Below are 22795 nucleotides of genomic sequence, written 5' to 3' on the forward strand. Positions count from 1 at the left end.
TTGTTTTACTTCCCCATGGTTTATGCTGTCTGTCTAATAAATCTGGCCAGAATTTAAAGAGACAGTGTTCCTGTGTACCTCTAAGTGCAACCAAGTGAGCTGATCTACCACAGGACACAAAGTATTTTAGAAGCTTGTAGAACTTTGGTGAGGACACAAACTATTTTAGAAAGTTGTAGAACTTTGATGAGGACACAAACTATTTTAGAAAGCTGCAGAACTTTGGTGAAGACACAAACTATTTTAGAAAGTTGTAGAACTTTGATGAGGACACAAACTATTTTAGACAGCTGCAGAACTTTGGTGAGGACACAAACTATTTTAGAAAGTTGTAGAACTTTGGTGAGGACACAAACTATTTTAGAAAGCTGCAGAACTTTGGTGAGGATACAAACTATTTTAGAAAGTTGCAGAACTTTCCATTTATACAGTAAAGCTTACATTACATAAAAGTCAAAAATGACACCTGAGCAAAAAGATCCTGGTCCAACAGCCACGTCAGTAGTCCATGGCAGCCGGACCCAACTTCCTACTGCCCGTCGGCATCCTCTTCTGATTATTACGCATCAGCAGCATCATGTAGGAAGTTTGCAGTGTTCTGGTACCTTTTAGAGAGGCTACGTGTCCGCTGAACCACGGTTGAGAGTTGTTGTGCTGAGCTCTACTGAACACCCCTCTAAAGGGATATGTTTTCTTTAGCAAACAATTAATAAAACAAGCAACAACACATAAGTATGCATTGGAGCTGAGCACAGAAAACGGATATTAATTGCAAAAGTGCACCTACAAGTATATGCAAAAATCATATGAAATATGCACGCGGATTGACCGTAGACAAGCCTCTTAATTTCACGCTTACATCACCCCCTCCCCCAAACAAAGCAGATAATACCCCTCATATCAATGCTTACTATATTGATTACAGCTCCAAGGAAATTAATCAAAATGGATGCAAAGATGATGACATTCCTGGCCAAGTAGGTCTCATTAATCCAGCAGCAGGTCTTCCGGAGCACGAGGGGCAGACATTTGTAATCCTCGGCTGTGGTGATCAGGACCAGCGCAGAGTGCAGCATTATCAGTATGGAGAACTGAATGATCATTGGAATCATCCTGGAAGGAGACAGAGGAGACAGATTCTGCCTTCAGTTTTCCTTAAGAAATACATTTTTACCATCAAAACACCAATTTAGGAGAAAATGAGGATGTAAATACAGCGACGGCGCGTCTGTCAAAGCCGCCACTTCACTTTCAATGACAGCGGAAAACCTTCTTCAAACACTCGTCGCGCCTCATTTCGATGACCGTCTTGAGGAGGCACCTTTCAACTAAAGACACTTTTTGTTTGCAAATAGCATGTATGAGAAGAGGAGCAATTTCACTAAGTACACCTCCTCCGCTCAAGAGCTCCTTTGTGCTCCTTTTACTGCTTAGAAAACTACCGGGTTTCTAGTCGCCTGCATTAAAGGATTGATTTTTATTTTTTTTTTTTACAATGTAGCAAGATTTTTTGAGGGGGAATTTTGGCGATCAAAATGGATTTGTCTTTAGATTTCACAACTACAAACTGCATATATTATTAAATCGATATCAGGCCTTTTGAGGCTGGTGTACTTACTCTGAAAATCCATGTCACGGTGACTAATCATTCCTTTTTTTTGAATGTTTTCCCACCTGATGTTGAAATTAGAGTATTCTACTAGTAGTGCTCTTAGGGAAGAGGAAGACGGTGGTATAACTCGGATGGAGATTGCAACCCAATGCTTGGCCCCGCCGGCGGCTCCCCGAACCCAAACGCGACAGCTGCATAGAAATAGATGCTGTCACGCTCGGGTCGGGAGAGTCACCGGCCAGTCAGAGCACTGCGTTGCGATCCTGTCTGTCTGACTCTTGCCTTAGGGTGTGTTCACACTGCATCTTTTTCCTGGCATTTTTAGAGCGGCTCACGACCTTACAAAACGCACTGACCTCTGAGGCCTGGACCCGCATTGAAGTCTAGGCACAGGGGCGGACATATCATTGGTGATGTTCGGAAGAATGCCTAAAATGCCAAACTGACCTCCACATACACGGTTAGGCTGCGTGCCCACTATGCGTTTTCCAAGCGTTTATGCTGCGGAATTTCTGCAGCGTAAATGCTTGGGAAACGCTTGGTAATCCTTCCCCCATGGTCCCCAATGACAAGCCGCAATGTCAATGCCCATGCTGCGGATTTTTCCGCAGCGCTTATGCTGCGCTCAAAAATCCGCAGCATGTCCATTAATTTTGCGGACACGCAGCGTAATCGCCGCCATTGTCTTGCATTGGACCACGTGACATCCGCATCACTGCATCTGCACAAGCGGATATCACACGGTTCAATGTGCAGATGGTACCCAAGTCTGGAGGAGAGAAGACTCTCATCCATACCTGGGTACCATAGAACCTGTAAAAAAAAGAATAAAATAAAAAATAAATAAAATACTTACCTTCCGACTCCTTCTCTGTGCTTGCCGGCAGATAGTGGTGGACTGTAGGACCTGCGCTGACGTCACAGTCATGTGACGGCAGGTACTAGTGCAGTGTACCGCGATCTGCCGGCAGCCGGGACGGAGCGAAAGAAGACTGTGGGGGCCATCGGAAGGTAAGTATAGATTTATTTTTTTATTTTTAACCATTCTTTACGGTCAAACTATATAAATCCATGCCGGTTGCATGGATTTACAGTACAGACCAAAAGTTTGGACACACCTTCTCATTTAAAGATTTTTCTTTATTTTCACGACTATGAAAATTGTACATTCACACTGAAGGCATCAAAACTATGAATTAACACATGTGGAATTATATACTTAACAAAAAAGTGTGAAACAACTGAAAATATGTCTTATATTCTAGGTTCTTCAAAGTAGCCACCTTTTGCTTTGATGACTGCTTTGCGCACTCTTGGCATTCTCTTGATGAGCTTCAAGAGGTAGTCACCGGAAATGGTCTTCCAACAATCTTGAAGGAGTTCCCAGAGATGCTTAGCACTTGTTGGCCCTTTTGCCTTCACTCTGCGGTCCAGCTCACCCCAACCATCTCGATTGGGTTCAGGTCTGGTGACTGTGGAGGCCAGGTCATCTGGCGTAGCACCCCATCACTCTCCTTCTTGGTCAAGTCCCTTACACAGCCTGGAGGTGTGTTTGGGGTCATTGTCCTATTGAAAAATAAATGATGCTCCAACTAAACGCAAACTGGATGGAATAGCATGCCGCTGCAAGATGCTGTGGTAGCCATGCTGGTTCAGTATGCCTTCAATTTTGAATAAATCCCCAACAGTGTCACCAGCAAAGCACCCCCACACCATCACACCTCCTCCTCCATGCTTCACGCTGGGAACCAGGCATGTAGAGTCCATCCGTTCACCTTTTCTGCGTCGCACAAAGACACGGTGGTTGGAACCAAAGATCTCAAATTTGGACTCATCAGACCAAAGCACAGATTTCCACAGGTCTAATGTCCATTCCTTGTGTTCTTTAGCCCAAACAAGTCTCTTCTGCTTGTTGCCTGTCCTTAGCAGTGGTTTCCTAGCAGCTATTTTACCATGAAGGCCTGCTGCACAAAGTCTCCTCTTAACAGTTGTTGTAGAGATGTGTCTGCTGCTAGAACCCTGTGTGGCATTGACCTGGTCTCTAATCTGAGCTGCTCTTAACCTGCGATTTCTGAGGCTGGTGACTCGGATAAACTTATCCTCAGAAGCAGAGGTGACTCTTGGTCTTCCTTTCCTGGGGCGGTCCTCATGTGAGCAAGTTTCTTTGTAGCGCTTGATGGTTTTTGCAACTGCACTTGGGGACACTTTCAAACTTTGCCCAATTTTTCGCACTGACTGACCTTCATTTCTTAAAGTAATGATGGCCACTCGTTTTTCTTTACTTAGCTGCTTTTTTCTTGCCATAATACAAATTCTAACAGTCTATTCAGTAGGACTATCAGCTGTGTATCCACCAGACTTCTGCACAAAACAACTGATGGTCCCAACCCCATTTATAAGGCAAGAAATCCCACTTATTAAACCTGACGGGGCACACCTGTGAAGTGAAAACTATTTCCGGTGACTACCACTTGAAGCTCATCAAGAGAATGCCAAGAGTGTGCAAAGCAGTCAACAAAGCAAAAGGTGGCTACTTTGAAGAACCTAGAATATAAGACATATTTTCAGTTCTTTCACACTTTTTTGTTAAGTATATAATTCCACATGTGTTAATTCATAGTTTTGATGCCTTCAGTGTGAATGTACAATTTTCATAGTCATGAAAATACAGAAAAATATTTAAATGAGAAAGTGTGGCCAAACTTTTCGTCTGTACTGTATATAGTGTGACCAAGTTGATAAGCACTTTCCAAGTGATGCTAAAATCGCTTGGAAAGCGCTTGACACCCGCATGCGGAAATGCATGTGAAGAACGCTTCACATCCGCATGTCCCTGGCAGGAAAAACGCATGTACAATCTGCATGCGTTTTTTTCTGCCAGGGAGATGCAGAAATGCTCAGGAAGACATCCTGAGCATTTCTGCATCGTGGGCACATAGCTTAATGGTTAAACAGCTAGTGACCATTCTTCACTGCTGGGCTGTCATACACAATCTGTGATGTTTATTCAGTGTTTTATGGCTTTCTCTCCCTTTTTCTATAGTTATGCTGTAACATCCTCTCACTATCCAAATTCATCAGTAAATGGCTGCTGCATTCCCTGCCTCTTCTTTTATACTGGCTGTGATAGTCATTTTTGTTTGGCTGGGGTATACCATGTGATATGAAAGTTGTAAAGCATTATGAGGAATCCCACCCAACCTTGCCTGAGGTCATGTAAGCCTTCTCTGGCCAATGCAATATTTTGCTTTAAGTAAAATGACAATTTTTGGGGGGTGATTCGCAAAAATCTAAATACAAAATTTTTTCAAATTCTCCAGTTCAAGCGAATTTCCTAAAATTCAACACAAATTTGATTTGCATTAAATCGATTAACTCATCTCCAGCTCTAACTGTTCAGTAATAACTGGGATCACAATCTCCTATAACCACAGTTCTATGGTTATGCACTGGCCGAGTGTCAGGAATAGACTCGGAAATAGCACAATTATTCACATGACTTTATCCAATTCAGGTTAATTCACAAACTTTTTTATATGTATATGTGGCACCCCAGAGGTCTGGTTTCCACAGTAACAGCAATGTTATGTCTGAGAGCAGGTGGGAGGTCTCTTGGTCAGGGATCCTGTGCATGCCACACCTCCTGCCCAGTCCTGGGAGGGGAAGAACTTCCCCTATATAAACCTAGGGCTGAGGCAGGGTTAGAGAGTAGAGAAGAAGTAGAGACAGAGAAGAGAAGCAGATTTAGGAAAAGAACATCAGGAGCTCTGTGGGAGCAGTGCTATAAGGAGTCAGGGCTGGCAGCTGCAGAGCTCGCCCTGACTGAGAAGCTATCACCGGACCCGGAGTCCGAGGCTGTGGGGACTAATCTTTACCCAGCAGCAGAAACCGCCCGGCAGGGGATTTCAGGTCCTCTGGCCAAGAAACCCGAAGGCACGGTCACACGCGTGGGACCAGCACCGCCGTCGTGAAGCGGACGCCACTAGAAGGCCCCGAGTCACCGGCCATACGGGTGAGCACCACACGGTACACTCAGGGACGTGGGCTACTTATACCCGCCTCTAGCAAGGTAGCCAGAAGAGTACAGTCAGTTTGGGAGGCCTACAACTCCGCCTGGCCAGGGGAGATCCCATCTGCTCAAGGACTGACCAGGCCCCGATCGCTAGCCAGTACTCCGGGAGGGTCTATCTTTATCACCAGTAAAGACCCTGAATTACACCGCATCGTCTCTGAGTGATTCCTGCTACCCCCATCATCCACGTCGGCTGCCCTGAGGCCATACCCCTCCCGTTGGGGGTGATACTATCACGCTGCACAATCCTACCACCGGCCTCAGCGGTCTGCCCTGCAGCGGCAGCTCCTTCGCTGCATTCAACGGGTGGCGTAGTCGTCCAACATCTACCGCTAATACATCGCCGCTCAGTTTGACTCCCTGGGCACGGACCGGGTCACCGCCACGAGACTACAACCCTCAACAGATCCGGCTCCGGGTAAGCTCCCGTGCGCGCGATGCCGCGCGACGAAGGCCTAGGGGTGCGTCAACTTTTGGCGTAGTCGGCAGGATTTCGTGCCCGCAACCACCGGGTACTGCGTGCCTGAAAAAGACTGTTCAAACTTACCAGTGGTGAAGATTCCCGCCATCCGGCGCCATCTTCTGCCTTCTTCCCGCCATCCGCGAAGTTTTCCCGCCATCCGGCGCCATCTTCTGCCTTCTTCCCGCCATCCGTGGAGTTTTCCCGCCGTTGGACGCCATCTTGAAGACGCCGCGCGGGAAGAAGAGGGGCGTGGACTCCGAAAACGCGCGAGAACTGAAGCCCCGCCTCACTTCCGGACGTTGCGTAAGGTCCTGGAAGGAGCCCAGCAGACGCCGACGTCACAGGAGCGCGACGGAAGGTCCTCAACCCTGAACGATCCACTGCGGAGCCGCGGCCTACGGAAGAGGATCATCGCAAGGTAGGCCACGGTCCACTAGGGGGGAGGAAGATGTCGGATACGGAGGAGAGCTTCACTGCCTCAACCCCCGCCAGCGCCACCGCTGCTGCAGTCATGCCTTTCACCATGCCCTATATCCCGGGAGCGGCCTGGCTACCCCAGTACTCAGGGGAGTCACATACCCTGCATGACTTTAGAGAAAAGCTGGATAGCCTCTTCCAGGTGTATCCCCTCACAGAAGAGCAAAAAGTGAGTATCCTGGTGGCCCAATTAACCGGGGCAGCCCAAAGGGAGGTAAAGTCCTGGCCACCTGGGGGAAGGACTGTTGCAGGGATACTAACCCGGCTGAGGGACACCTTTGATACCCGCACCTCAGTCGAGATCAAGCTTAGATTCTACGGGTGCAAGCAGCGAGCACACGAGAGTATAAGGGACTATGCCCTGAACCTACAAGAGGCCCTGAGAGCCATTAAGCAGACCGACCCTGACGGCGTGGGAGACGAGGACAGGCTGTTGACTGAACAATTTATAGAGGGTTTATATTGCAATGCCCACCGAACCCAGTTGCGGGCAATGGCCTTACAGGACCCTCATCTGGGATTTGCACAGTTCAAGGACAGAGCCATCCGGGTGCTCCGAGAACCGGCACCAGGTGGCGTTGTGACCCACAGACGCCCCACTACCACTTACCACCAGGAGGCGGCACCCTTGTCGGCAGGGCCTGTGGGAGCTGATGCGCAGGCTTTGAACAATGACCCGGCTCCAGACCTGCACCATCAGGTCCAAGAGCTAGCTAAAAGCGTTGCCGCGCTAACCCGAACTGTGCAGTCTTTACAGGTTTCCACTCCAGGGAAGATCCAGCTGGCATCCGGACCGGAGGACATCCCGTGGCGTCGACCAAGGAGGACCCCACCGGCCAGAGGAAGACCCAGCGACCGATACAACGAGGACGGACAACCCATCTGCCGCCGCTGCAATCAACCCGGACATATGGCAAGGTACTGTCCTTTAAACTGGCACAACCTGGGGTAGAGGGCCAAATCCCAGGAAAAAGATCATCAGGCCCATGGAACTGGCGCGACAAATATGTGGGAGGACGTCCAGTCTTGCCTGTGGCACTGGATGGCATCCCCATGAGTGCCCTACTGGACACCGGGTCACAGGTTACCACTATCCCGTACGTGCTCTTCAAGCAGTACTGGAATGACTCGGATATCACCCGCTACCCTGACGACGACTTGAGTATCATCGCCAGCAATGGTCAGCCCGTGCCACAGATTGGATTTAAAGAGGTGACCATTAAAATCGGTAGAGTCGAATTGGCGGCACAGGGACTGATCATTGTAGACATTGACAAGCACGAGAGTCACCCAAAGATAACTCTAGGAACTAATGTAATTGAAAATTGTCTTGCAGAGGTGATTTTCCTTTTACAGCAGGTTGCCAAGAACGCTAGCTCCGGCCAGCAGCGAGTGCTCCAGAAAGAGATCCGGGCACTGATGCGACGGCAACAGATAGAACTCTCCGGTGGTGAGATTGGTAGCGTAAGAATGTGTGACCCTTTTCCTATTGCCATGCCCCCAAAAAGTGAAATGATGATTTGGTGCCGGGCAGCTATTGGTCTGAGAGGTAGAGATTACCAGGCAATGGTAGAACCAGTTTACTCAGACAGTAGGCCCACCATTTTGACAGCACGGGGGGTGGTCAATGTACGCCAAGGGAGGGTGCCCGTTCGCATAATAAATATCGGGAAGAGGGAAGTGTACCTGCCCCGGTATGCCACGCTAGCCAAATTGTATACCATCAATCAAAATTCCATACAGTCCGTAGAACCCTTGCCTCCATCTTCCCCGGAGGAAAGTAACGGCTCTAAGGAAACAATGGAGGACTGGTGTCAGCAACTACATTTGGGTACTGACTCCACTCCCTCACACCAGAGACAGGGAGTCTATCGGGTGGTTCAAGAGTACGAGAGAGTGTTTAGTAAACACCCGTTAGACTTCGGGCGAGTCAAGGGGGTAGAACACCACATCCCCACGGGAGACCATCTTCCCATAAAAGAGAGGTATCGACCCGTACCCCCTGCACACTACCAACACGCCAAGGGGATGCTTAGGGACATGAAGGAGGCTGGGGTGATCAGGGATAGCTGTAGCCCCTGGGCAGCTCCACTAGTCTTAGTCAAAAAGAAAGACAACACCATGAGGATGTGTGTAGATTACCGGAAAATCAACCGTATCACACACAAGGATGCGTACCCCTTACCAAGGATAGAGGAGTCTTTGGCTGCTTTAAGATCTGCTAACTTCTTCTCTACCTTGGATCTCACTAGCGGGTACTGGCAGGTTCCTGTAGCAGAGGCGGACCGGGAGAAGACCGCATTCACCACCCCGATGGGACTTAGCGAGTTTACCTGCATGCCGTTCGGACTCTGTAACGCACCAGGAACCTTTCAACGATTAATGGAGTGCTGTCTGGGCCACAGAAACTTCGAGACGGTCCTGTTGTACCTGGACGATGTCATCGTATATTCCAAGACTTATGAGGACCACCTGAAACACCTGGCGGAAGTGTTCGAAGCTCTGGCAAACTACGGCCTAAAGGTAAAACCCTCCAGGTGTCACCTCCTAAACCAAAGGTGCAGTACCTGGGACACGTGGTGAGCGCTGACGGAGTGGCTCCCGACCCTGATAAGATCACCGCAATTAAGGAATGGCCAAGTCCCTCCAGTGTAAAGGAAGTGCGGCAGTTCCTCGGGTTGGTAGGCTATTACCGCAGATTCATCCCCGGTTTCACCAAAAAGGCAGCTCCTATGCAGGACCTCCTGATAGGCCAGTCCCGGAAGGCCAAGAACCAGAAGCCGCCCTTCAAATGGGAGAAGTTAGAAGAAGAGTCCTTCCGCCAGCTGAAGATGGCCCTCACGGGGGATGAAATCCTGGCGTACCCTGATTACAGCCAGCCCTTTATCCTCTACACCGACGCAAGTAACATCGGGCTAGGAGCCGTACTGTCCCAGATCCAGCAGGGGAAAGAACGAGTAATCGCTTACGCCAGTCGAAAACTGCGACCCACCGAAAGAAACCCTGAGAATTACAGCTCATTTAAGCTAGAGTTCCTGGCAGTGGTGTGGGCAGTCACCGAACGCTTTAAGCACTACCTCGCTTCTTCCCGGTTCACCGTGTACACGGATAACAACCCGTTGACACACCTGGACACGGCAAGACTCGGTGCCCTAGAGCAGAGATGGATGGCCCGTCTGTCCAACTACGAGTTCACAATCAAATACCGGGCAGGACGCTCCAATACCAACGCGGACGCCCTGTCCAGGATGCCAAACCTACCGGACGTAGGAGAAGATCCAGAGGGATTGGAAGAAGTCGAACTCCCCGCGTTCCACCGTCATGGGACTATCCAGTATTCCCATCGGGTAAGGAGTAAGCAAGCCGCTACGTTTAACCCCTTGCCTCACTACAACTGGGAGGAAACGCAAGACAGTGACCCTGCCGTCCGACTGGTGAAGGAGATGCTCACTCAGCCAGATGCCCGCCTTGACCCAGACGCTCCGGAGGAAGCCAAACAACTGTGGGCTGAGAAGAGTCGACTGTTCCTTTACAAGGGGAAGTTGTGCCGCAGAAGGGTTAACTCCCGGACGCATGAACTAATCTGGCAAGTAGTGGTGCCACGAAGAGACGCAGCCATGGTGATGGAGGCATACCACGACGGGGCTGGACACTTCGGATGGAAGAAGCTGGAGTTCCTGCTGCGCGGGCGGTTCCACTGGGTAGGCATGAGGGGAACCATCGAGAGGTGGTACAGAGACTGTGGCCCGTGCAACCTAAGAAGGAAGGACCGTGCAAGCCAGAAGACCCCCCTTCGGTCCATTGTCACCAAGCAGCCGTTGGAACTGGTAGCCTTGGATCATGTAAAACTGACCCCAAGCAGAAGTGGCTACGTCTACGCGTTAACCATTGTGGATCATTACTCCCGGTTCTTGGTTGTCGTCCCCGTTAAGGACTTAACAGCTCAAACAGCAGCTAGAGCCTTCCAGCAGCACTTCTGCCATCCACACGGGTACCCGGACCAAGTGCTGACGGACCAGGGACCTGCCTTTGAAGCGGAGGTCTTCCAGGAATTCTGCAATCTGTATGGCTGCCGGAAGATAAGGACGACACCCTATCATCCGCAAACTAATGGACTTTGTGAGAAAATGAACCAGGTGGTAATGGATCTTCTAAAAACGTTGCCCCTGGAAGAACGCAGTCTGTGGCCTGAGAAGCTGCCCGACCTGGTGGACCTATATAACTACATCCCTGTAGGTTCCACCAACTGTACCCCGGCTTACCTAATGAGGGCAAGGCCTGGTAAGCTACCTGTTGACCTGGAGATGGGAGTCCTGACACCCGAGGACACTTCACCGGAAGCAGACTGGGACACAGAGAGGCAGCAGCAGTACCGGAAAGTACAGGAGAGCGTGGAGCGAAGTCTCTGTCTCGCTAGGGAAAGACAAGAGAAAAATTACAACCAGTATGCTCCCGCTGTTCCCCTGGTACCCGGAGAGCAGGTCTTGAAGAGGAAGAGACGGCTCCACAAGTTGGACGACCAGTGGGAGAAGGACCCGTACACCGTACTGCCCTCAAGCCACGACAACCCAAAGGTTTGTACCATCAGTAAAGACGGAGGGGAAACCACAGCCATTGTATCCCGGGATCACCTGAAGAAGTGTCCCGAACAGCTACGGAACCCAGAAGGAGAGCAAGAAGACCCTCGACCCGTAGAGGAAAGGGAAGATATGGTTAGTACTGTGCTCGGAGACTTCCCTCGATCCTGGACTCAAGTCAATGGTGCAGTTGTGGTACCGTCCTCACGTTCCTCCAACCAGCATCCCAAGTGCCTACGGAGCAACAGGTAGAGCTGGAAGAGCAGCCGGTCCAGGAGGCAGCAGACTCCACACAAGCAGAACAGGAGAATCAACCCTCTGCTCATAGTGAGCCTGCCGTACCCCTAGTGAGCCAAAGAGCCCGTAGACAGCTGCCCAGTTTACCCTTGACAGCTCCTACACCCTGTAGTTCAGGACCAGACAGTCAACTCCGTAGGTCCACTAGGGCCACTAGAGGCCAGTTACCCGCACGTTGGAGGATTTGAAGTGTTTAAATTGTTTTATTTGTGGTCACCTGTCTGTTACTTGTAAATAATTATGTGTTTCTAGTTATTTTTAGGAGTCCTTGGTGGATTTACCGGGAATCCTTGTACAATTGGTTGGAGCGTAACCCAGGAATGGACTAAAAGACTGTTAAGGACTCGGGGCAGGACAGACCCCTACCTGGTTACGTCTCCCTGTTTTGGTGAAATGGACACCTTTGTTTTCTTCAAAGACTGCACTCGGTTGCGGACACGCTGTAACCATCTTTATGTGTTTTTCTTATTGTATTATTATTGTTTATACCTTGTTATGTTTTTCTAAAAATATGTTTAGTCCCGGAGTACTAAATTTCACTAGGGGGGAATGTGGCACCCCAGGGGTCTGGTTTCCACAGTAACAGCAATGTTATGTCTGAGAGCAGGTGGGAGGTCTCTTGGTCAGGGATCCTGTGCATGCCACACCTCCTGCCCAGTCCTGGGAGGGGAAGAACTTCCCCTATATAAACCTAGGGCTGAGGCAGGGTTAGAGAGTAGAGAAGAAGTAGAGACAGAGAAGAGAAGCAGATTTAGGAAAAGAACATCAGGAGCTCTGTGGGAGCAGTGCTATAAGGAGTCAGGGGCTGGCAGCTGCAGAGCTCGCCCTGACTGAGAAGCTATCACCGGACCCGGAGTCCGAGGCTGTGGGGACTAATCTTTACCCAGCAGCAGAAACCGCCCGGCAGGGGATTTCAGGTCCTCTGGCCAAGAAACCCGAAGGCACGGTCACACGCGTGGGACCAGCACCGCCGTCGTGGAGCGGACGCCACTAGAAGGCCCCGAGTCACCGGCCATACAGGTGAGCACCACACGGTACACTCAGGGACGTGGGCTACTTATACCCGCCTCTAGCAAGGTAGCCAGAAGAGTACAGTCAGTTTGGGAGGCCTACAACTCCGCCTGGCCAGGGGAGATCCCATCTGCTCAAGGACTGACCAGGCCCCGATCGCTAGCCAGTACTCCGGGAAGGTCTATCTTTATCACCAGTAAAGACCCTGAATTACACCGCATCGTCTCTGAGTGATTCCTGCTACCCCCATCATCCACGTCGGCTGCCCTGAGGCCATACCCCTCCCGTTGGGGGTGATACTATCACGCTGCACAATCCTACCACCGGCCTCAGCGGTCTGCCCTGCAGCGGCAGCTCCTTCGCTGCATTCAACGGGTGGCGTAGTCGTCCAACATCTACCGCTAATACATCGCCGCTCAGTTTGACTCCCTGGGCACGGACCGGGTCACCGCCACGAGACTACAACCCTCAACAGATCCGGCTCCAGGTAAGCTCCCGTGCGCGCGATGCCGCGCGACGAAGGCCCAGGGGTGCGTCATATACAATTCTTAAAAAAAAAGAAAAGGGAAAAATATGTTTGTCCTAATAATAATAATACTTCAAAACATTAATTAACTGAGAGGTTGAATTGACCTCATTCAAAACTGAAAAATCCATCAAAATGTTCAACCAAAGATCATTGTCAACAACAGCCAAATATATCAAATGCAAAAGACCCACTGGCTGTAGGTTTTATTAACATGGGCACTTAATCGACCCTTGTTTCTCCCATGGCCGCCTAGGAACAACCCTGTCTGAAGATATTCCCCCCTGGAAATCAGTAATGGCCAGAGATAACAGGTTTCCCACTTATATTTATCTTCATTGTCTGCTTTTATGTCCTGAAGATCCGACTGTATATTTTTACAGCTGCCTGGAGATAGGTGTAGATGAGTGCACTAGCTGGACATAAAGTCATGGTCGAAAATGTTGGCACCCTTGAAATAGTTCCAGAAAATAAATAATTTTTTCCCAGAAAATTATTGCAATTATACATGTTTTGTTATACACAAGTTTATTTCCTTTATTTTAATTGGAACAACACATTTAACAGAGAAAAAAAGGCAACTTGGGCATAACTTTACACAAAACTCCCAAAATCGGACTGACAAAATAGTTGGCACCTTTCCATAATTGTGGGTGAACTACTTTGTTTCAAGCATGTGAAGTTCGTTCAAACTCACCTGTGGCAAGTAACAGGTGTGGGCAATAGGAAAATCACACCTGAAATCTGATAAAAAGGGGAGAAGTTGACTCAATCTTTGCATTGTGTGTCTGTGTGTGCCACACTGAGCATGGGGAACAGAAAGAGGAGAAGAGAACTGTCTGAGGACTTGAGAACCAAAATTGTTGAAAAATATCAACAATATCAAGGTTACAAGTCCATCTCCAGAGATCTTGATGTTCCTTTGTCTACGGTGCAAAACATAATCAAGAAGTTTACAACTCATGGCACTGTAGATAATCTCCCTGGATGTGGACGGCAGAGAAAAATTGATGAAAGGTTTCAACGCAGGATAGTCCGGATGGTGGATAAGCAGCCCCAATCAAGTTCCAAAGAAATTCAAGATGTCCTGCAGGCTCAGGGTGCATCAGTGTTAGTGCAAACTATGTGCCGACATTTGAATGAAATGAAACGCTACGAAGGAGACCCAGGATGACCCCACTGCTGACACAGAGATATAAAAATGCTAGACTGCAGTTTTCTAAAATATATAAGTGAGTAGGCCAAAATCCTTCCGGGAAAGTGTCTTGTGGACAGATGAGATGAAGATAGAGCTTTAGGTAAAGCACATCTTTCGTTTACCAAAAACGGAATGAGGACTACAAAAAAAGAACACTGTACCTACAGTCAAATATGGTGGAGGTTCAAAGATGTTTTGGGGTTGTTTTGCTGCCTCTGGTACTGGGTGCCTTGACTGTGTGCAAAGCATCATGAAATCTGAAGATTACCAATGGATTTTGGGTGGCAGTGTAGTGCCCAGTGTCAGAAAGCTGTGTTTCTCTCCTAGGTCATGGGTCTTCCAGCAGGACAATGACTCCAAACTGACTTCAAGAAGGACCCAGAAATGGATGGAAACAAAGAGCTGGAGAGTTCTGAAGTGGCAGCAATGAGTCTGGGTCTAAATCCGATTGATCACATGTGGAGAGATCTTAAAATTGCTGTTGGGAGAAGACGCCTTCACATATGAGAGACCTGGAGCAGTTTACAAAAGTCCAAAATCCAGCAGAGAGGTGTAAGAAGCTGATGGTTATAGGAAGCGACTGATTGCAGTTATTTATTTCAAAGGGTGTGCAACCAAATATTATGTTGAGGGTGCCAAAAATTTTGTCCGGCCCATTTTTGGGGTTTTATGTGAAATTATGTCCAATTTGCCTTTTTTTCTCAGTTTTTATGTGTTGTTCCAATGCACAAAAAAGGAAATAAACATGTGTAAGGTGGCTGCCGGACAGGTCGTGTACAGGAGGTAAGAGTCCCCGAAGTGCCAAGTTTAGGCGATGTAGGACCCGGAGAAGCAGGCTCCAGCACACATAGTGCTGACAGGAATTTAATTAGCCTGGATTACAGGGCCGGGTTTTACGAGCAGCTGAAAGAGCTGGGGGGAACAGCTGCTCACTTACCTCCAGTCCAGGTCTTGGAAGGCTGATTTAAGACAGCTGCGCCTGTCTCAGTCTGTCTGTGTGTGTTGGGCAAGGTGAGCACACCTTGCACGTGCTTCTCAGAGTCTGCTGGAGGCAGAGAAAAGCACTTTGTTTAAACGGCTGAGGCCGTGCTGCATGGACTTGTTATTTTGAACTTTGTTCTGTTATTCCTTTTTGTGGCAGGAAAAGGCTGTTACTTTTTGTGTGACGCTGGAAGCCCTACCCTGGGAGATGGGGGACTCGAAGCCAGGTCCTGCATTGTAGATGGGGTGCAGCCGTGGCCCGGACCCACTCCGTGCCCAGGGACGTCGCACTAAAAAGGATGGTATAGGCTTATCCGGGTTGAGTGGCTGATCTCGACTACGCCACCTGTGGCACCTGGTGAAGGCCACCAGCGCTGCTGCAGTCCGCTGAGGCATGGTGTTATTGCAGCCATCGTTGTTACTACTTCCCACAGGCGGAGCAGGGCCTCAGGGCAGAGGACTAGGATGGAGGGGGTAGTAGTTTAGGAGGTCTGGTGCTGCGTAATGTGGTGTAATGCAGAATAAAGAGTCCGGAGGCCATAGGGGTTAACTTCCAGGGTTTTTAATCATGGTGGAGATTGCAGTTGGAAGGCTTCTCCCTGCTCCTCACGGAGTTCTGCGGTCACCAGAGACGGGGGGGGGGGCGACAACCTCCGAGTAAGTCCAGTGTTCAATCAGGACCCCGAACCAGAGTGTTCCTAGACTTCAGACCGGGTCCTTTCCTGTCTGTGTGTGTGTAGATAGGCCGGGTCTCCCTCTGAACTTCACTCAGAAAAAGGGGTACGGGTGGCAGCTCCGCTCCTTCCGTTACCCGGTGGGATCCTCAGGGCCTATCGGCGTTCCCTGACCAGGACGTAGAGTGGCAAGGTCAGGTGTCGGGGGCCGGTACCCCCTTTGCAGCCGGAATCCCTCTGAATAAATCAGGTTGGCGAGGACAGGTGGCGTATACCGCTCCGTCTGCATCCCCCTGGGATCCATTTGCGGTGGAGCTACACTCTAAAGCTCCGGGCCTTCTTGGTCACGGTCCTTGACCGGGCTGAGACATACATTATCTGCAACCTGCCCCTCAACCCAAGGCCAGGGTATGAGGGCCGTGCCTCCATCCTCTGCAGGTCCACACAGGATCCACGCTCAGGGAGGAAGGTCACGATCAAAGAACCCAGAACCAAGATGGCTGTGTATTAAATATGAAATTTAAAGTGTCACTAAAATGTGAATCCTCCACTCTCACCCACTAATTGGTTCCCCTATCTCTTGGTTCCCCAGTCTCCCAACTTCCAGCAGGGGCAGCACCTAGTGCCTACTAGCCCCCTCTGGTGGGAGAAGTGTGGTGTTGGATGTGGAGGGAGGGTCCTGACCATCGCACTGTTCTTACCTCAGAGGAGGAACACTACACCCCATTAAAGAGGTGCAGCATCCCTGTGGCGGTCGAACCCTCAGGGGCGCCACACTTTTGTTTCCTCACTGGTGTATGGACACTAAATAAACCACCAGTTTGTTTGAACCCATGGACTGCATCACTGTGTGAACCCGTGCCTACGTCCAAAGCGGCTCAGTGAGTACAAATCCCTACACATGTGTATAACAAAACATGTGTAACTGCAATAATTCTCTGGGAGAAATACTTCATTTTTGGAACAATTTCAAGGGTGTCAACACTTTCGGCCATGACTGTATATGTGCCAATTATCTGATATATTTCACTGGTTGCTTAAAGGGACACGCAGTGATAGATATGGCTCTGATTATAGTACATATGGTTCCTTTAAATCACAATCAGTGAAGTCTAAAGGCATTGTCTGCTTATGATCCTCAACTAGTCCCTAAAGTAGAAAGCAACTGTATTAACCTGCTCTCTCTGGAGGACCTATTTCATCATGCGTTACAACCTTTTCTGCCCAATACTTAATTTCTCCTGCGGGGGAGCTGCAGGAAAATTGAACAAATGATTTTGGATGCCACAAAATATTATAGATGATACCTGGAGGTACAATAATATGTGGTACCAGCAGGAAGACTGTCCATATGTCTGATTAGAACACATGGATGCCAGAGAGGGTGGGCGCTTTCTGTAAGAGCGGTCTCTTTTTTAGATGACTATTATCATATTGTATATAACAGGAACTGGACAGGTTGGATTTTACTTATCTGGCCTTAAAGGGATTGTCTCGTCTTATGATATTGAAGACGAACGTGAGATGTCGGCCCAGTGAGGGTCTGACGTTCGGCACCCCCTCTGATCAGCAGTTTTCAGTTGAAAAAGCAAAGCAGTTGATCGGTGGGGGTGCTAAGTGTCGGACCCCCACCATTATGATATTGATTACCTTTGGACTAGATCATCGATATCATGAGGCTGGACACTCCCTTTAATGTTGCCTCAGGATATAATCACTGCCATACATGTCAGACATGCTAACTACGTGGCTGTTCTACCCAGTGCCGGCACAGAGCGGTCATTGACTGCTCCTGCCGGTGATTCAGCTGCTCAACAGAGCAGCTCTTCTCCTTCTAGGCTGCTCTGTCGATGGGATGTGACTTTTGACGTCACCCTGATTGACAGCCGGCTTCCTGCAGTTAGGGAGTGGGGAGCTGGCTATCAGTCAGCACGATGTCGGCAGTCACGCCCCGTCAACAGAGCTGAGCTGAAGAAAAGCCGCTGCTCTGTCCACGTCTCATCAGCGGAAGCCACTGAATCGCTGGCAGAGATCGGCGTCAAGCACAACAGGCAGGTAGGTAGCACCCCAGTGTTGGAATGAGGTGGGAAGGGCCCACCAATAAGATTGAAAAATAACCTGACCCTAGTACACAAATTTACTTATGCTTTTATATAATATTAAACAATTCGCTTCTCTGAAAGTATTGAATAAAGCAATTTAGCACTTTTCATTAGCAGTCCTTCACAGGGGCCCACCGGAGGATTTACCTGCTCCCCAGTGGGCCAGTCCGAGTTAGCTTTTAGGCCCATAGTAAAAAAAAAAAAAAATGTCCTGGATAATCCCTTAAGGCTAGGATCACACGATCGTATATTCACTCTGTAAGAGAATCGGGCCGATTATGTTAATGACACTCTGCTCAAATTCTGTCAGCGTTTTGAGCCGAGTGTCATCTTAGTGTGATCCGATTCTCTCGCATTAGAAAATAGGAGCACAGGTGTGGAAAAGATGGAGAGCTTAATTTCTCCATCTTTTCCATTGTCTGAGTCTGCAGAAATTAGACTGCACTCGGAAGACATACGAGTGAAGTCTGATGTTTTACATACAGCTGTAGGCTTGTATTGGTGCGTGTCATCCGAATTGCAGATCCACCCGCAGCATGCTGTAATTTTTTTCTGATGCCGAATCGGCATGAGAAAAAAAACACAGATCTGCACTGCCCTGTAGAATAACATTGGCCCGAGTGCAATCTGATAAAACATCGCAGAGCACTCGTCCGAGTTATACGCTTGTGTGAGCGAGCCCTTAAAGGAAATCTCTGAACCAAAAGGAGCCATTATTTTAAAATTTCCCATGACCGCCTGATTTCCTCCTCGTCACTTTCCGAGGGTATTGCAAACAGATCTCATGCTAACAAACATTTAGAATGCCAAATCTGAGATCTCTAAGCCCCCTCTCCTAGGAACACATCCAAACAGTCCCTCTTGGGCATGGTTTTGCTAAACCCAGCCCCTTTTTAAGGTCACGTTCGTGGGATTGTCCAAGAAAAATCGAGATAGTTTGCAATTATGAACTCCTCAGCTTCCCAAACCTTTGCTAGAGCAACATGAGGGTAATGGGATGCAAGGAGTCATCCACAAATGGATTAGAATTTTTAGGTTTTGGCCACGTTCACACGTTCAGTATTTGGTCAGTATTTTACATCAGTATTTGTAAGCCAAAATCTGGAGTGGAACAATCGGTGGAAAAGTATAATAGAAACACGTCACCACTTCTGTATTTATCACCCACTACTGATTTTGGCTTACAAATACTGATGCAAAATACTGACCAAATACTGAACATGTGAATGTGACCGAGAAGTCAGAATTGTCACCAATTTATGTACTAAAAAAAAAATAATGATGCAAATCAATAAAAAAAGACAAAGAATATTAGAATTACCTTGATGACGGAAGCAGGCTTTGGATCGCAGTGATAAAAATGAGGACGATGAATGCGCACACCAGGTTGGATTTGAACACTTCATCCCTCATTTGAGAATACTGAAATATAAAAAGGAGGAAAAAACATCCGAAGATCAAAGAAAATATCACGAGATTTGTATCGTTAACAAAACAGCAAAATTACAGAACCAATATATCGATTCCAGCACAAGTTTATGATAAGTGACAGATCCTCTTTAAGGACTGGAAACCCTCAAACCCCAATGCAACCGCACTCTTTATTGTGGGATTTTTTTAAACACCCCCCCCCCCATCACATGTCAAAATTTGTCAGGGTGGTTTCTGAAAATTAAAGACAGTCCCAGCAAATACGGGTCTGTTGGCCCAAGAGATACAGTAACTGTGGCTCTTAACCTCGGGGACCTCAGTTGTATGTCACCACTAAACCAACGTTACCACGTAACTTTTGTCGCCACCTTGAAACGATTTGTAAATTGGTCACGGCATTCACATTAATGGATTATGACTTGGCCATTATAGAAAAATGTTCACCAGAATATCTACATTATGTTACACTGGCACCCCGATATCCCTGCAACCCCGGATACCTCCTTTAGAAATTAGAGGTACAATAAACCAAAATATTTGCCATATTACGTCACTATGCAGTTTGGATGTAGAAAGGATCATTAATATGTCCTGACACATAAGTCCTTCCTCAAAATCTGTAATTCTAGTTGTGTCTATTTAGCCTTAGAATTTGTTGGCAGGTTTTTCCCATGTAATCTGGGAGCAGAATGATGTAGGGGCTGAGACCCTGATTCCAGCGATGTGCCACTTATTGGGCTGCTTGGTGCAGTTATGATAGAATCCATGTTTCTTCTGCTGTAGATTTAGCAGAGCTTGGAATGCTGAGCCGTGTATAACCCCGCCCACACCACTGATTGGCAGATTTCTGTGTAATACCCCTCCCACACCACTGATTGGCAGATTTCTGTGTAATACCCCATCCACACCACTGATTGGCAGATTTCTGTGTAATACCCCTCCCACACCACTGATGGGCAGATTTCTGTGTATAACCCTGCCCACACCACTGATTGGCAGATTTCTGTGTATAACCCCATCCACACCACTGATTGGCAGCTTCCTATGTATATCCCCGCCCACACTACTGATTGGCAGCTTCCTGTGTACACTAACAGCAAGCTGCCAATCAATGGTGGGGGCGAGGTTACATAGATTAGTATGTCTGGCTTGCTTGAGACCTAGTCTTCTAGTGATAATCTCCTGCTGATAAAACACTAACTGTATTAAAACTACTAACTACAGCCCAGTAAGTGACACGTCCCAGGAATCAGGCTCCCTTGCCCAATATTATGCTGCTCTCTGATTAAATAGCAAAAATCTGTTGACAGATCCCCTTTACTATCCCAGCCTCCTATAACATACAAGGTTGTAAAAATAACCTGAGATATTGGAAGCCTGCATACCAACATTTTAATTCCCAAAAAGAAGACATTTTTTCATCACCTCAGCTCACCAACAAAACTCCAGGGAAACCCGCTTATGAAAACCCCACCCCTATTGGTATTGGATTCACAGGACTCTCCCAGATACTTCACAAGTACGGAAACGTTGTCACTAAGCTAGACAGCCGAAGACAGTGGTGATTACTATTTCTTTAACTGAGGAAATATATTAGCTATGGGGTATCAAACAGTCCATTATTTTACTTTTAAAGGGGACCTTTCACTGTATTTTTTTTAATTGAGTACCTCCTCTAATTGCTGCTGCTCCACTAATTCTGGAATAGTTTTCCTTTTTCTTCTGTGCCCCTCCGTTCCAATGTTATGCCCCTCAGTAATAATTATGTAAATTTTCCCTTACATCAACTGGGAATGTTTACTTTTTCTCCCACGATTCCGGCCAATCAAAACATGGCCACGCCCACATAGAGTTCTATGGTATACACCCAGTTAGCTGAAGGGAAAATCTGCATCATTATGACTGAGGGGCATAACTTTGCAAAGGAGGGGCACAGAAGAAAAAGAAAAACTGTTCCAGAATCAGTGGAGCAGCGGCAATCATAGGAGGTACTCAGTTAAAAAAAAAATCCAGTGAAAGGTCCCTTTTAACTTCACAGTCAATATTTTTTTGGAAATGAAGATGTCCTTAACTGTGACTGATTCTCCAGTGGGAAGGGTGTGACAAAACTCCACATATATCAGCATCCTAGACCACTGTGTATATGACATGAATGAGTAAAATATTGGCGATGATTGCAGTCTCACCTGAACTGAGGAGGTGCAACAACTATGTTAACTTTGTTTACAAGTTTTATTTCAACTATGACTTTTTCCTTTATTACGAAAAAAGTAATATGATGATGATGATGACTAATATCATTATTGTTAATCATCTAAAATCAATGATAACAAAAAAAATGAACATTAAATTAAAATCACTTTTTAAACATTTTTAAAGGAGAAGAAAAACTTTTTGAGTTTTTCAAACTTTGATTTCTAACAAAGAAAAAAAAAAGTGTAACAAGAAAGAAGGAGTCATCCATTCACTCCAACCCATTATTACTGAAGGAGACTGGAGTGTGTTATATTTATCTCTAATGATTGAGGAGATTGGCAGATCTGTACTGGATGCACCAGAAAACACTATAATCAGTCCCCCGAGGAGGGTTCACTGCCACACCGCGCAGCTGAACTGGATGGTTCAGAGGCTGGGGTATCTAAAGGTGCATCATTTACACTACACGATTACCATTTCTGGGAACGCTCGTTTCCCGATAATTGTGCATTGTAAAAAAACCTTCTGATCGCTGGAAGAACAAGGAAAACACTCGGGTGAAATGATCTTTTAGTTTGCACAAAAGATTATCATTCTCAGCAGCAGATTGTCCTGTGTAAAAAGAACTGAGGAGGTGCACTGAGAGCAATCTTTATTGATCCAGGCACAAAATGGTTAAGTAGAACAGCAGCAACATGTTTCAGACCTGCATAGTCCTTTGTCCAGGCTTGACAAAGGACCATGCAGGTCTGAAACATGTTGCCTGGGAGCGCAGTAGATATTTATTTTCTGCTTTTTTAATTTTTGTTCAACCATTTTTTGTGCCTTTTATATGACTGGATCAATAAAGCAATTCTTTTAAGAAGATGTGAGCGCTGGCTATTGTTTAAACTGTTGCTATTAGGCTATGTTCACACATTGCGTTTTTTTCAGCATTTTTTTCTGCTGAAAATCCTGATCTCTTGCCAGTAAGGTTTGTTCAGGATTTTGCTTGTTTTTTTCCCCTTGTTTTTTTGCTGCGTTTTTTGGTGCATTTTTGCTGCGTTTTTCAGGATCCCAAAGTTCAGCTTTGCTTCCTCCACAGAAACATGAACACAGGTCACCAATGGAAGACATATGTGAAACCATATTCACCAGAATTACAAATGTAATGGTGGGGGGAGGTGAATTGTTCAGGA

The 22795-nt window shown here is 47.5% G+C and overlaps 1 protein-coding gene across 2 annotated transcripts in view; it reads right to left on the reverse strand.

Moving 5' to 3' along the window:
- The window catches only part of ADCY8 (adenylate cyclase 8), a 395464-nt gene that overhangs the window by 66991 nt on the left and 305678 nt on the right, over window positions 1–22795 (reverse strand). For both annotated transcript variants that reach the window (XM_073679897.1, XM_073679896.1), the window contains 2 exons: window positions 19312–19412; window positions 912–1113 (listed from right to left, as the gene is read on the reverse strand). In XM_073679897.1, coding sequence (XP_073535998.1) covers window positions 912–1113; window positions 19312–19412 — 303 coding nt within the window. The remainder of the gene's footprint in view (window positions 1–911; window positions 1114–19311; window positions 19413–22795) is intronic.

The sequence above is a fragment of the Phyllobates terribilis genome, unplaced genomic scaffold (assembly GCF_046119375.1).
Source record: "Phyllobates terribilis strain yellow unplaced genomic scaffold, ASM4611937v1 Scaffold_4__5_contigs__length_816908805, whole genome shotgun sequence".
NCBI lineage: Eukaryota > Metazoa > Chordata > Amphibia > Anura > Dendrobatidae > Phyllobates > Phyllobates terribilis.